At 46.3% G+C, this 15,541-nt stretch overlaps 1 protein-coding gene across 1 annotated transcript in view; it reads left to right on the top strand.

The window, feature by feature from the left end:
• Nucleotides 1-15,541, top strand: part of LOC137562283 (collagen alpha-1(VII) chain-like) — a 519,927-nt gene that overhangs the window by 205,829 nt on the left and 298,557 nt on the right. The window contains exons 64-66 of the mRNA XM_068273618.1: nt 1,316-1,351; nt 7,021-7,131; nt 13,351-13,464. Of these exons, the coding sequence (XP_068129719.1) occupies nt 1,316-1,351; nt 7,021-7,131; nt 13,351-13,464 (261 nt within the window). The remainder of the gene's footprint in view (nt 1-1,315; nt 1,352-7,020; nt 7,132-13,350; nt 13,465-15,541) is intronic.

Genomic DNA, 15,541 nt, shown 5'->3' on the forward strand with positions numbered 1-15,541 from the left:
AGGGAGGTAAGTCCACCTCGACTTCCCTCTTTTTATCATTTTTAGAACATTGTTTTACTCTGCTTGGCGCCTCTGTTCGTACATATTACAGCATGACTATTTTTTAGGATAGTCTTCAAAACAGACCCCACTTATCTCCCTAAGGTCTCTTCCGTTTTTCACAGATCGCAAGACATCATCATTCCCTCTTTTTGTGACCCACCCTCCAATCAAAAGGAGGAAAAGTTTAACAAATTAGACGTCAGGAGAATTTTGCTGGCCTATCTGGAGGCTTCAAAGCCTTTCAGAAGGTCAAATCATCTTTTTGTGGCCTTTGCGGGTGCAAGAAAAGGATTACAGGTTTCAAAATATACTATAGCACGATGGATTAGGGAGGTTATTACCTTAGCCTATAGCAATGCAGGACAATCCATTCCTCAACCAGTAAATGCGCACTCCACTAGATCCCTCGCCACTTCCTGGGCCGAAAGATCAGGGGCCTCTATAGAACAGATTTGTAAAGCAGCGACATGGTATAGTCATCAGACTTTTGTGAAGCACTACAGAGTCGATCTGCTATCAAGTCAAGACTTATCTTTTGGGAGAAAGGTTCTACAAAACATCATCCCTCCCTAAGGTAACCTTATTAGATTTCTCGTTGGTCTCTCTTAGTCATCCTGGAGGATGAGTTGTTAAAACCCTGTTAGAACTTACCGGTAGCGGTATTTCAACGAATCCTCCAGGATGGCTACCTTAGTTCCCTCCCTATCTTGGGGGACGTTTTGAAAAAACAAAACAAAAAAAACCTGTAAATGTGTGTGTGTGTGTATATATATATATATATATATATATATATATATATACATATATATCTTCCTCCTGGTTGGTCCTTCTAGTGTATACTCGACAATAACTGGAGATGCTAATACAGGGGGAGGTTTATAGGGACTGCTTAATTGATTAATTGAGTAGGTGTTTCCTTTGGAGGTGGAGCAGGCTTCCTCTCTTGTATTAGCCATCCTGGAGGATTCGTTGAAATACCGCTACCGGTAAGTTCTAACAGGGTTTTAGGTCACATACCACAGGATTTTTACTGCAGATTTTGAGCTGGCGTAAATATTCCTACCATATATAAAAATGCAGCTCTAATCTCTGCACATACCAAGTGCTACTATGCCAGCCTTCAAAATTACAACAAGCTTTAGACAAACATGCTACCTAGACACAAAAGAAGCTGGTAACTTTATGGAGGAATTCCTTTGAAGAAATATTACACTAGTGTCAAAAGACTTGATGAACGCAACAACAATAATCTAATTTTTGTTTTGGTTCTTAGGATTTGGAAATTTTATTTGAATCATATGGTATAAAGGTAAATATATATTTTTTGACATGTTTTTTTCATGTTTAATAGTTATATTAACTGGAAAAAAAACAAATACCTGCTTTCAGTCCTCTGAGTGCTCTCACTCCAACACAGTCATGGGCGTCCGCAGAAAATTTTCCAGGGGGGGGCAAAAGTGAGGGGGGGGCGAAGCAATGCGGCGCGCGTAGCGCGCCGCGCCGAAAAATGGGTGTGTCCATGCAACAGAACATGGGCGTGGTCATGGGTGGGGCGTGGTCATGGGTACACGAACTTAGAAGTGGTGGAAGTGGGCCTACCCAGCAAAATGTTAGATGAAGCCCCCTTTTCTACAAAAAATATTGCCACAATAAATATTTGGCAGGAGCATTCTGAGCAGTAGCAGGAGCATTCCCACACCAACTAGATCTCCTGCAGTAAATATTAAAATATGATCAGTTACATCACATCAGCGGCTAAAAAACCAAATGTCAAATCTGCTACACAAGCGCTGTAGTAAGGTCAAAAATATAACAAGGATAACAAAAACCAAATGTGCACAGGACGAGCTACGGCTGAAGAGCAGACCAGTGCTAGTCAGAGGATTCCAAAAACATGTTTGTTTACACAGGCAGCAATGCAGCACACACCACACACTAGGGCTGAAAGATAAATCGAATTTAAACCAAAATCGTGATCACCAACATCACAATTTCGGAATCGTCAAAGTGACAATTATCGCGATCACATAATTTCCACATGGGGAATTTGAAGAAATGGCTTCAAACCTCCCCAAAGTCCCGGCGCGTGCGGCCCGCAGCCTTGGACATACCTACCGCTCGAGTCCAACGCTCTCCGTCCTCTATCATCATCTGCCAGCTCTGGTGCTTAGCAAAACTCTGGGTTACTCTATGTCACATGACATACAGGAAGTATTCCGTGCATTAGAACCGGCAGGAGGCGAAGTGGATAGACGGGCATCGCTGGACTCGTGCTTGAAGCTATGTCCAGAACTGATGCAGCTTGGAGGACAGAGGAGGCACAGAGAGACAGAGAGAGAAACAGAGCGGGCACAGAGACACAAAGGGGGCAAGAGAGAGACCCAGAGGAGGCATAAAGAGGCAAAGGGGACACAAAGAGATACAGGGGGACAGAGGGGGAACAAAGCTTGATTTGAAGGAAATCGTGACTAGAATCGAAATCGCAATTTCAGACAGAAATCGCTCAATTCAATTTTTTCCTAAAATCGTTCAGGCCTACCACACACCGCAAATACCACACACACACACTGCACAAACCAAACACCATAGCGCAAACTGCTTACACCATACACACTGCAAATACCACACACACACACACATCACATACACACACACTGCACAAACCAAACACATAGCGCACAAACTGCTTACACCATACACACTGCATATACCACACACATCACATACACCACACACACTGCACAAAGCAAACACATACCGCACCGCACAAACTGCTTACACGATACACAATGCAAATACCACACACATCACATACACCACACACTGCACAAAGCAAACACATACTGCACACCACACCGCACCAACTGCTTACACCATACACGCTACGAATACCACACACATCACATACACCACACACTGCACAAACCAAACACATACTGCACAGCACACCGCACAAACTTCTTACACCATACACACTGCAAATACCACACACACCGCACAAACCAAGCACATACTCCACACCACACCGCACCGCACAAACTGCTTACACTATACACACTGCAAATACCGCACACATTACATACACCACACTGCACAAACCAAACACATACTGCACACCACACCGCACAAACTGCTTACACCATACACACTACAAATACCACACACACACACACACACACACATCACATACACCACACACTGCACAAACCAAACACATACTGCACAGCGCACCGCACAAGCTGCTTACACCATACACACTGCAAATACCACACACATCACATACACCACACACACTACACAAACTAAACACATACTGCACACCACACCGCACCGCACAAACTGCTTACATCATACACAGTGCAAATACCGCACACATCACATACACCACACTGCACAAACCAAACACATACTGCACACCGCACCGCACAAACTGCTTACACCATACACACTGCAAATACCACACACATCACATACACCACACACCTCACAAACTGCCCACACCACACATACTGAACACACCACATACCACAAACCGCTTACACCACAAATACCACACAAAGAACACACTGCACAAACTGCTCACCCCACACACTGCACAAACTGCACACAGCTCCATATCAATGTGCATTCACTCAGGCAAAAACACACACATACATACAAACTGCTTACACCATACACACTGCAAATACCGCACACTGCAAAAACCACACACATCACATACACCACACAGACACACACCTTACAAACCACCCACACCACACATACTGCATACACAGCTCCATATCAATGTGCATTCACAAAAACACACACATATATACAAACACATACACCAGTTTTTTTTAAAAGGCCATTTGTCCAGCAGCACACTGTTGTACCTGTAGACTGTTTTGTAGCCTCATCCAGTGCAGGAGAGTGTGACTTTGAGGCTCCAGTGTGTTACATTCAGTCGGGGGATTCTGAGATTGCAGGAGGATAGTGGAGGAGGGGGGGCGTGTACAGGAAAGCCAGCACGCTGTGATAGCATCTAGAGCCCCTGCTGTGCAGTCTTCTCTCACCTCCTCAGCTGTGTCAGCAAGGCGAGCCTGGGATGCTGAATAGCCCTGGAAGCCCTGTCATCACTCAGCCTCCGTGGACAACTGGCTGCTGTAGGCAGCTTTCCCATCCTGGTCAGTGTGCTGCTTCAACTGTCACCCCCGAGAGAGCTGCTTCCGTCCCTGCAACTGTGCGCCGCCATATTGTTGTAGCCCAACACAGAAACAGCAGCTTCCGATTGGCCCTTAGCTCAGAATCACGCCCAGCCCACAGCTGCCGGCCCATCCAATTATTACGGATCCAGCAGCACAGCCGCCCGCCCCTACCCGCTATGGCTGATCATCCAGCCACCCAGGGAGAGTGACTGTACCCCTGAGAGCTGTCTTTGACAGGCGGCTGGATACTTCCGGTTTCGGGTGGCTAGGGGGGGGCAGCAGCTGGCCAGGGGGCGGCGTCTGCCCCATTTTGCCATATGTGCGGACGCCCATGAACACAGTAATGAATGCAGTTAATACATTTCTTGAATCCGTGTTATGCTAAAAACATATTCCTATACATGACATAGCAGGTTGATGTGTTTCAGTGCAGGGAAAGTAATTTATCAAAGATAGATATTGCTTTAGGTATGTGTTCTGGGTTGAACCTCAAGTCTGGCCACTTTGGGTTCTGGCTGGCTGAAGCCTATGACAGCCGATCACTCTGATTGGTTGGCTGATGGGGGGAATATAAAATAAATAAATAAGTAAATGTATTAAAAAAATAATAAAATAAATATATTTTATATTTATATAAAAAACCCAAACAACTGGGGAGCGATCAGACCCCATCAACAGATATCACTTTTGGTGAGGAGAGAAGGGGGGGGGGGGTCACTTGTGTGCTGAGTTGTGTGGCCCTGCAGCTAGGCCTTAAAGCAGCAGTGGCCCAATTAGTAAAAAATGGCCTGGTCACTAGGGGGGTTTAACACCGCGGTCCTCAAGTGTTAATTTACTGCTTATTTAGAGATTACTGTTCCTTCCACAGCAAACATCACCTAGATGACAGGCTTACATGGCATACTCTTCAAAAAAAAGGGGGGGGGGGATTCAATTACCTTCTGGTCAGTGTCCTCATCTTATCAGAAATGGAAAGTTTATTTATTAAAAAAAAAAAAAAGGAAGAATTTCCCCCAATCCTGTTGGCACTGTACAGTTTGGCACAGTTTAGCAAAGGCACATAGACTTATCTTAGGTAAAAAGGGTTTACATATATATTTGGGACACTAACTATTTTTAGACAATATTTTATTTTTGGGTGTTACGAACCCCCTTTAAATACATTGCTCTCTGCTACCATCTTGTGTCTAATTTTCAACATGTCAGTCCTCGATAGTAAATAAGTTTGCTATGCCACTCTGCTGCCATTTTGTGTTTGAATGAGACATGACAACTACATTGTGAGAGAACGCGGAAAAGCCGCCGCGTGTGCTGACAGCAAGGCAGCTAATTCCGCATCCAGCACCGCAGTTTGCACGCAGAGGCATGGTTCTGGTACTAGAAGTGAACGTGGAAAAGCCGCCGCATGTACTGATAGCGGGACGGCTGGTTCCGCGTCCAGTGCGGCGGTTTGCACACCGCAGCATGCGGCTGGTGTGGCTGGGTCTGTTAGTTCACACAGATTCAGGAATACACGCGTGCGCGCTGAGAGGCAGAACTTTTATGACGGCCAAGGGGGGATCAGCTGACCAGGCTGGTCAGCTGACCTCAGAGCTAGTGGCTATTGGTCTATCACTTGGGTGTGGTGCCAGAGAGCGCTACTCTATATATAGTTATGGCTGGACACTCACAAGTTGTCTGCCGTTGCGAACGCTCCTTGGAAGCACTCAGACCTTAGTCAGATCCTACAGTGTGTTTGAACCAGGAGGACCTGGGAATTCATACTGAGCCAGATTACTACTGTATTGTATTGTGTTATACTTCAGACTAGTTCCAGGGTGTAGAGACCATGGACCTCACACCCAAGACTAGGGAACTTGTGTTATCATTCTGTTATACTTCAGACTAGTTCCAGGGTGTAGAGACCACGGACCTCACACCCAAGATTAGGGAACTTGTGTCATCATTCTGTTTTTCATCAGACTAGTTCCAGGGTGTAGACTAGAGACCACGGACCTCACACCCAAGACTAGGCATTGTTTGATATCTGTTATGACCTACTGCTTTCCTGACTATCCCTCCACTCGCTGATTCGGTACCACGCATATCTGATTATCTGTTGCCAACCCTGCCTGTCTTGGATACCGAACCAGCCTTCTGTCTTTGTATTTTGTTTGTCCGTGTGTTGCCGACCCGGCTTGCCCGACTTCGAGAGCTATTTCCCCTCTTTAGGAGATAGTCTCCAGATCAGTTAGTGACATCCACCTTCAGGTTTCATTCACTCTCTGGCCCTTCCTACTTCAGCCTGAGACTCCACCCCTTGGAAGATCTCAGGCTGCTGGAGGGTTCTCGTGTTTCTCTACAAGAGCAGTATTGTCCATACTGCCAAGGACCACCTGCTCATCAGGTGGATTACTCAAAGCAAATACTGTTGCACCAAACACTCACGTTATATACAGGTGTCCAGAGGTTAGTACTATATCTGTATTCTTGGTGATACTGCAGATCATCAATAATCAGATTCTCTGTGTGTGCTGACACCGATCGTTACATACATTATTCAAACCAGACTTTAGCCCAACAATTAACCATTTATATATTATATAACATCATTAAATAGATTAAAACAGCATATATGTCCAAAATCAACCAATCAGGTGCTATAGAACCCAACATTTTCAATGAGTGATGAGATCATCAGGGTCTTGAGACATGGTGGATTTTCTTTTATTTACAATTTAATATGAATCAAATATTATTTTCCTGGTAAAAAGGTAATATTAATATATTAAGATATATTTTCTTTTTGCAGCTCAGTCTTCTGAAGGAATTAACAGACCATCTCATACAGCATGGAGTAGCAGATCTGTTTCATCATATCTCAAGCAGCAAGAAGGATCGCAACACAAAGAAAAAGCACCAAGTTAGTGTTTATTTTTGCCTAGATCTGTCATTGCAGTATTTGTTGTTGCTACAAGTTTTAAGTATAGTAGTAGCAATCTCCTTGTATGCATTAGAAATATACTGTATATAAGCAATACAGTGGATTCCCATAAACACCTTAGCATTACGGACGAGCTCAGCTCGTCCATTACTGCCGTGGTGGATATCTCAGCCCCTGGTGGGTCTTTTTTTGCAATTTTTTTTTAAAACTGCGTGTTTAATTCGATCGCCGCCGCTCGCCACCGATCCGTTGCTGCGTGCCACGAAAGAGGCCCCCTCCCCGCAGACCCTCAGTGCAGCCTGGCCAATCACCGCCAGGCTTCGCTATGGGGTGGATCGGAACTCCCCCTGACGTCATGACGTTGATGACGTCATTCTGATCGTCGCCATGGCGATGAGGGAAGCCCTAACAGGAAATCCCATTCAGAGCGAGATTTCCTGTTGGGTATGATCGCCGGTGGCAATTGGAGGGGTGGGCGGGATGCCGCAGGGAGGGGGGAATCAAGTAGCTAGCACTAGGCTAGCTACATGATAAAAAAATTAGGTTAAAAAAAATCCATCTGCGGCCGAGCGCCGCAAAAAATCAATACACCAGGGTGGTTAAAGGACCAACGGGGAGCCCTGGTGGCACATATAAAGATGCTTTGCAGCGGCTTGCCATACTTTAGTACGCAAGTGCCGGCAGCGATGTGTGCAGACGCTGTTTGTCGTTCGTCTGGGATCTTCAATCAAGGTTTACAGAGGATATTGGTGTGAGGCATTTCCATGGATATTAGTGTAAGATTAACTAAAGGTAAGTAGGTATGGTTTATTAAGACTTATAAAACACTTTTCTTTTTGTTGCATTTTTATTTCTTTTTAACTCTTTATGGGAATAGTTAAGGGTTACTTCAGTATTTTACCTAGGGGCAGGCACCTGGGGGTCCCCCCATTAAAGACTGGTTTCCCCAAAGTGTGGGAGGGGGGGAATATTTTACTTTGCAAGGGTCCCAAGAGAAACAGCACTATAGCATACCGTGTATTGGACCCACAAAATGTTTATGTATACTGATGGTTAGGGCTGCCATCAGAAATTTTGGGGTCCCTCAGGCCTGGCCCCCCTCCCTGGGACCATCCACTGGTTGCTGTGCCCGCCCACTAGTCACCCCACCCCTGTATCCACGTGCGAAGTGCACTGCAGTGAAAAGTGTGCCTGGCCCCAGTCACTGAAGAAAGCGGCATGCACAGTGTGATGTGGCAAAAAGTGGGCGTCACCATGGCATGCTGTGGGGGAAGCCAAATACTAGCAAAATACAGGTAGCCCCCGGTTAAAAAATGAGATAGGGACTCGTAGGTCCGTTCTTATCCTTTATCCGTTCTCTTTTGCCCCCCCCCCCCCTTTTCTTCCTGTGCCTCTTTTGTCCCCCTCTGTCTCACCTCAGTTTGTGCCTCTTTTGTGTCCCTCTGTGTGACGTCATGTTACCATCTCATTTATTTGCTCCCTGAGCCTCTTTTGTCCACCTATGTTCCCCCTGTGCCTCTTTTATCCCCCTGTGTTACCTCTTGTCCCCTTCTGTCTCAGCCTAGACAGGTATAGGTGCCTCCAGTATAGGTATCCAGGCATAGGTGCCCCAGTATAGTTAGCCAGGTATAGGTTCCCTCAGTGTAAGTAGCCAGCTGTAGGTGGTGCCCCAGTATAGGTAGCCTGGTGTAGATACCCCCATTATAGGTAGCTTGGTATAGCTGGTGCCCCAGTATAGGCCAGCAAAATATAGGTGACCCAGTATAGGTAAACTATAGGTGGTGCCCAAGTATAAGTAGCCTGGTATAGTTGACCTCAGTATAGGCAGCCTGGTATGGGTGGTGCACCAGTATAGGTTAGCCAGGTACAGGTTCCCCTAGTATAGGTAGCAAGCTATAGGCGCCCCAGTATAAGTAGCCAAGTATAAGTGGTGCCCCAGTATAGGTAGCCAGGTACAGGTGGTGCTCTCAGTAAAGGTAGCCAAGTATAGGTGGTGCCCCAGAATAGGTAGCCAGGTATAGGTGGTTGCCCAGTATAGGCAGCCTGTAGCCAGATATAGGTGGTGCCCCAGTATAGAAAGTCCGCTTCAGCGGGCTTACTCATCTGCTCTCCACATTTAATCGCTGATGTCACTCCTCTCTCAGTGCTGGAACGCGGTATGCTGGTTAGTGAGCCACAGGCTCGCAGCCAGCACATGCGGCCCTTCCAGCACTTTGGGGGGCCCAGGGCCCCCAAAAGCCCTGGGCCCCTCACTGCAGTGTCAGTTGTCCCCCCCCCCCCTGATGGCTGCCCTGCAGATGGTTACACTGCTTGATCCACATTAGTGCAAACTCTGTCAATAAACTATAACATTTTACTGATCTTTTTCTTCATCTAACTTTTTTATTTTTAGCAACTAGAGTGTATACAAGATTTGGGCAATTTGAATAAACTGTTTAGTACACATGAATGCCAGAATGATAAATTGATTACACTGATTCAAAGACCTGAGCTATTTCTTAAGTATATATCTGTAATCTATTCAGATAAACAAATGCATCATTTAACTCTGTCGTTACCTGTTTCACTTTAAAAACTATTGAAATCAGAGTACATTTAGTTGTGCCATACAGGGGCGTTTCTAGGGTCCTTGGAGATCGGGGGCACCTGTGGGCACCAGGTGGGGAGGTATATGCAAAAAATGGGCGTGGCCATGAGGTGAGTGGGCATGGCCATGGGTGGGGCCAAATGTACATGAACTTAGCAGCGGTGTAAGCTACAGAAAACGGGCCTGCCCATAGAAATATTGGATGGAGCCCCCTGTCCTTTATTTAGATAATTTACAATCAGTATAGGCATAGATCAAAGATGTATACGCACATACAATTTTTTGATTGGTCAATCACTGACCACCAATTTTACCACCCCCGTGCAGTAAGTGGGCCAACAGACAATGAATTTTAGGAACAGAGCTAAAATTGGCTAATCAAAATTGTATGTGTGTACCAGGCTTTACAGCTAATACTGTACATACTGAAATTAGCAGGGATCAGCATACACTACAGCTGGTTTACAATCAGTAAAGGCACAGAGTAACACCTTACACTGTACACACTGGAGGTAGATCAGCACACAGTGCAGGCACTAGAGAACAGCGTATACTGTACATACTGTAGGCAGCAGAATTCAGCACACTGCAGCTAGCGTGCCAAAAATATGAGGATCACGTTGTGCGGCGCGCTTATCGCGCCGCACCGAAAAATGGGTGGGCCATGGACCAGAATGTAGGTGTGGTAACGGGTGGAGACAAATTTACATGAACCTAGCATTAGATTAGGACAGTGGTGGCGAACCTTTTGGAGGCCGAGTGCCCAAACTGCAACCCAAAAGTCACTTATCTATCGCAACGTGGCAACAGCAATTTAAACTAAATACTGTACAAACGTTTTAACTCATACATGAACATTATGGAAAATCCAAGTTGAAAATAAATTGTGAAGATAAACAATTTCATCCATCCTACTCCTGAAAAATGTATTCAATTTTTTAGAACCTCCCAGTTTTATTTTCTGTTTTAAAGAGCTAAAAAAGTAGGTTTAATGCTATTGTCTCATATGATAAGGATTCAGCTTTTCCCATAGTCTCGCAGTTAGCAATCATGTGACCCCCAACAAGACAAATTCAGCAATCATGAGGCCCCCGACAAGACAAATTCAGCAATCGTGAGGCCCCCAACATGACAAATTCAGCAATCATGAGGCCTCCAACAAATCATGAGGCCCCCAACAAGACAAATTCAGCAATCTTGAGGCCCCCAACAAATCATAAGGCTCCCAACAAGACAAATTCAGCAGTCATGAGGCACATAAATAGACAGCATTTCACATAAATAGGCAGAATGCCCCTTTAATATGGTAGCCCCCCAAGTTAGGTAGTGAGTGACAGGGACCCCCAGGTTAGCTAGTGGGTGACAGGCGCCTCCAGTTAGGTAGTGAGTGACAGGCGCCTCCAGTTAGGTAGCAAGTGACAGGGACCCCAGTTAGTGAGTGACAGGGACCCCCATTAGATAGTGAGTGACAGGGACCCCCGTTAGATAGTGAGTGACAGGGACCCCCGTTAGATAGTGAGTGACAGGGACCCCCGATAGTGAGTGACAGGGACCCCCGATAGTGACAGGGACCCCCGTTAGATAGTGACAGGGACCCCAGTTAGTGAGTGACAGGGACCCCAGTTAGTGAGTGACAGGGACCCCCATTAGCTAGTGAGTGACAGGGACCCCCGATAGTGAGTGACAGGGACCCCCGATAGATAGTGAGTGACAGGGACCCCCGTTAGCTAGTGAGTGACAGGGTCCCCCATTAGCTAGTGAGTGACAGGGACCCTCGTTAGCTAGTGAGTGACTGGGACCCCCGTTAGATAGTGAGTGACATTGACCCCCGATAGTGAGTGTCAGGGACCCCCGATAGATAGTGACAGGGACCCCAGTTAGATAGTGACAAGGACCCCAGTTAGTGAGTGACAGGGACCTCAGTTAGCTAGTGAGTGACAGGGACCCCTGATAGTGAGTGACAGGGACCCTCGTTAGCTAGTGAGTGACAGGGACCCTCGATAGATAGTGAGTGACAGGGACCCCGTTAGGTAGTGAGTGACAGGCACGCCCCCTCCCTTACCTCGCAGCCAGCAGACCTCAATCAGAGCCGCGGGCGACCCGACCAGATAGAGCAGGCGCCGGACGCACCACGCTGTGTATGCGGAAGTGATGTCACTTCCGCATATCAGCGGTGTACGCTAGGTCCTAGTGCCCGCTGTATCTGGTCGCCCGCTGATCGAGGTCTTAAACTCTGGCCGCGTGGTCAGCCGGGGGGGGGGGGGGGGGTGGGGGCAGCCGCGGCCAGGGGGGCAGCGGCGGCCAGGAGGGGACAGCGGGCAGTGCCGGGCACCCCTGGGGAAGAGATCCGTGGCACCCCAGGACAGATTGGGCGCACTTGCCCCCCAAAATAGGGCTAGCGACGCCCCTGGTGCCATAGTTGAAGTTTGCACAAAATATTTCTGTTTTTTTAAAAAAATATTGGTTATATCTTCACACTCCCTTCCTAACACTAAACCATAACACTAACCTCCCTCCATGCCTAACACTAAGTTCCTTCCGCACACCTAACTCCTATTTCTATCCCTATACACTGTAGACAAATTCAAAACTGTTCCATGTGCAGACCCTACTACTATTTGGGAGTTCAGCTACATTGTGGTTAAACTTTTAAAAATAATGTCTGCTCAGCTATACTGTATTCTACCTGAGCGCCCATACCCAAACTAGAAAAAAGGAGGGGGCGCTCTGAGTCCTTAGCGCGACTGCAATGTATACCAATAGGACAGGTCTCACCTGTTTGTAGTGCGGCTGGCACAGCGTACATAGGCCGGATGCGCCTTGTCCCTCTTAGCCGAGCCGGGGACTGAGCTCTGACGCGGGGCGGAAGTGACGTCACTCGCTCCAGGAAATGGTGGATCTGTTGCCGGGTAGCGCTAGAATGCTCTGTACGGAGCTACTAGCCCAGCGCAGCATAGAACAACTATACTAAAAGCCTCTTGAAGGAGCTAGAGAGTCAGCATGTATGTTTTAAAGGTATAAAAATTTATTAAAACAACGCGTTTCGCGTTGTTTTAATAAATTTTTATACCTTTACAACATACATGCGGACTCTCTAGCTCCTTCGAGAGGCTTTTAGTATAGTTGTTCTATGCTGCACTGGGCTAGTCGCTCCGTACAGAGCATTCTAGCGTTACCTGGCAACAGATCCACCATTTCCTGGAGCGAGTGACGTCACTTCCGCCCCGCGTCAGAGCCCAGTCCCCGGCTCGGCTAAGAGGAACAAGGCGTATCCGGGCTGTGTACGCTGTGCCAGCCGCACTACAAACAGGTGAGACCTGTCCTATTGGTATACATTGCAGTCGCGCTAAGGACTCAGAGCGCCCCCTCCATTTTTCTTTTTTCATCCACAGTGGTTCATTGGGAGCAGCCGAGTTCCGGAGTGCGGGGGCCAGATCGCACTAAGGGGCACGCACTACCCCCAAATTGCTTTTGGATTTTATCACATACCCAAACTAAGCACCCAGTGCTCCATAGTTGCAAACTTGCATTGCAGTCTATGGAGGTGCCACCTGCTTTGTTGGATGCATAGTTTGTGTTTTATTAAAGCACTATGTTATGTTTCATTACAGAGTACAACAAAACATGAAATTTCAAATGAAACTGATGACGAGGATTCAAATTTGAGTCCAGTCCTGGGAAATGTTTCCATAGTAGGGGGAAGCCAGACACAGTCTTCATTGCAGGTATAATATAAAATATAGTAACAGTGTGCAAGCATTTCTAATCTTTTTCATGTGCATCTTTATATGAGGAAATATACATGCAGTTTGAAAAATATACAATTGGGAGGGTGTGGGAAAGGTACCTTAAGGATACTTTACTATACACTAAGCAGGGATAAGTTAAGTAGGAAGATTATGAGAGTTTGAGCTACAGTACTTGTCATAACGATTTAAAGTGAACCTTAAGCCAGAAAAAAAAATGAGTTTTACTCACCGGGGGCTTCTACCAGCCCCCTGCAGCAGTCCTGTGCCCTCGCAGTCACTCACTAATCCTCTGGTCCCCCGCTGCCAGCTAGTTTCGTTTTTGCCGACAGGCCCGTCAGGACTGGCCATGCGTAGCTTTTTCCGCATTCCCGACTGTAATTAGCGCTATTGCGGGCCGCAACGCGTACAAAAATACGGGTTGTCGCATATCTATGCGTGCATAATGCGGCAGCGCGTATTTTTGTACGTGTTGCGGCCCGCAATAGCGCTAATTACAGCCGGGAATGCGGAAAAAGCTACGCGTGGCCAGTCCTGATGGGCCTGTCGGCAAAAACGAAACTAGCTGGCAGCGGGGGACCAGAGGATTAGTGAGTGGCTGCGAGGGCACAGGACTGCTGCAGGGGGCTGGTAGAAGCCCCAGGTGAGTAAAACTCATTTTTTTTCCTGGCTTAAGTGTCCCTTTAAAGGATACCTTATTAAAATCTAAAAATGGCACCCTCTGTATGTGGGGAGGTGCTCATAGGCTTACCGCACCTCCCGTGGCCTGGCACCTGCCTCTGTTTGCCTGCATTGCCTCCCATTATCCACTTCATGATCAGAGAGCTCAACAACCTTTTCAGAGTAAATACTGTGTTGTGCATGGTGTCCCCTTGGGGAGGCTTGTGGCCGTGCAGGCTCGCTCAATGATGTACCTGGTGTGCACAAGCTGCCCCAAGGGACACCATGTGCATTCGCACAGCTCAGTATTTCCGGGGCAAAGGTTGCAGACCACTTTGACCAGGAAGAAGATAACGGGAGGCAATGAGGGTGATCCGAGACAGACGTCGTGCAACAGGTGGTGCAGCAAGCCTATGCACACCTCACCACACATACACAATTCTAAAGCCCAGTTTACATGTTACGATTCTTTATACGATTCAATTACGATTCTATTTACGATCCGATTAAATCGGACATGTCCGATCGGGATTCGATTCAATTCGATTTGCCATTGTTTTGCAATGGCAAATCGAATTGAATTAAATCCCGATCGGACATGTCGGATTTAATCGGATCGTAAATAGAATCGTAATCAAATCCTATAAAGAATCGTATCATGTAGGTGGGGCTTAAGGTAACGTTTAACTTATTAACAGCAGAGGAGATATGTGGGGTAAGCTCATTTGCACTGCGCTAAAGAGTGAGAGCTGTTCATTAGCTGGGGATTGCCGCTCTCCTTCTGTGTATGGATGTTGAATCCCATGACTAACTTGTCCAAAGAGTATTTCCCTGGAATTGTTGCTTTAAAATTGTGTATAGTAATGGCACTTTTACTAACAAAAAAAACATCTAAGTGGGTGAATTTGGTGCGTAAATGTTTCCCATGTGCTAATGACAATTTGAAAATATACAAAATAAATATAGTACAAGTGGTAAAACAAAACCTGTTATGATCTGCCACATGCTTTAAATTGTTTGTGACACCTCTATAAAATAATAATAAAATTGAATGATTTCCTTGTTTTTTTGTGTAGTTATCAGTAATTTCCAAAATGTTGAAACACAGAGTTACTTATAATCTCCCTAAAGGCACATCTGCATAACTACCATTATAGGCAGTGGTATTGTTGTTTCATAAATAAACATTTCTGTATGTATGAAATTCATGTGAGCATGTTTTCTTCTATCAGTTGTATACAACTGATGTCAATGTATTGAGGATTATGGATGGGCACACCACCACTTTTCAGTTGGGTGCTTGATATTATGGTATAGGCATACCAAAGTAAAAGTCTATCTTCAAGTATATCAGCACACCACAATTGTAGAAAAATTCACGCTATTTTACTGAGCC

Source organism: Hyperolius riggenbachi, chromosome 3 (genome assembly GCF_040937935.1).
Source record: "Hyperolius riggenbachi isolate aHypRig1 chromosome 3, aHypRig1.pri, whole genome shotgun sequence".
NCBI classification, from domain to species: domain Eukaryota; kingdom Metazoa; phylum Chordata; class Amphibia; order Anura; family Hyperoliidae; genus Hyperolius; species Hyperolius riggenbachi.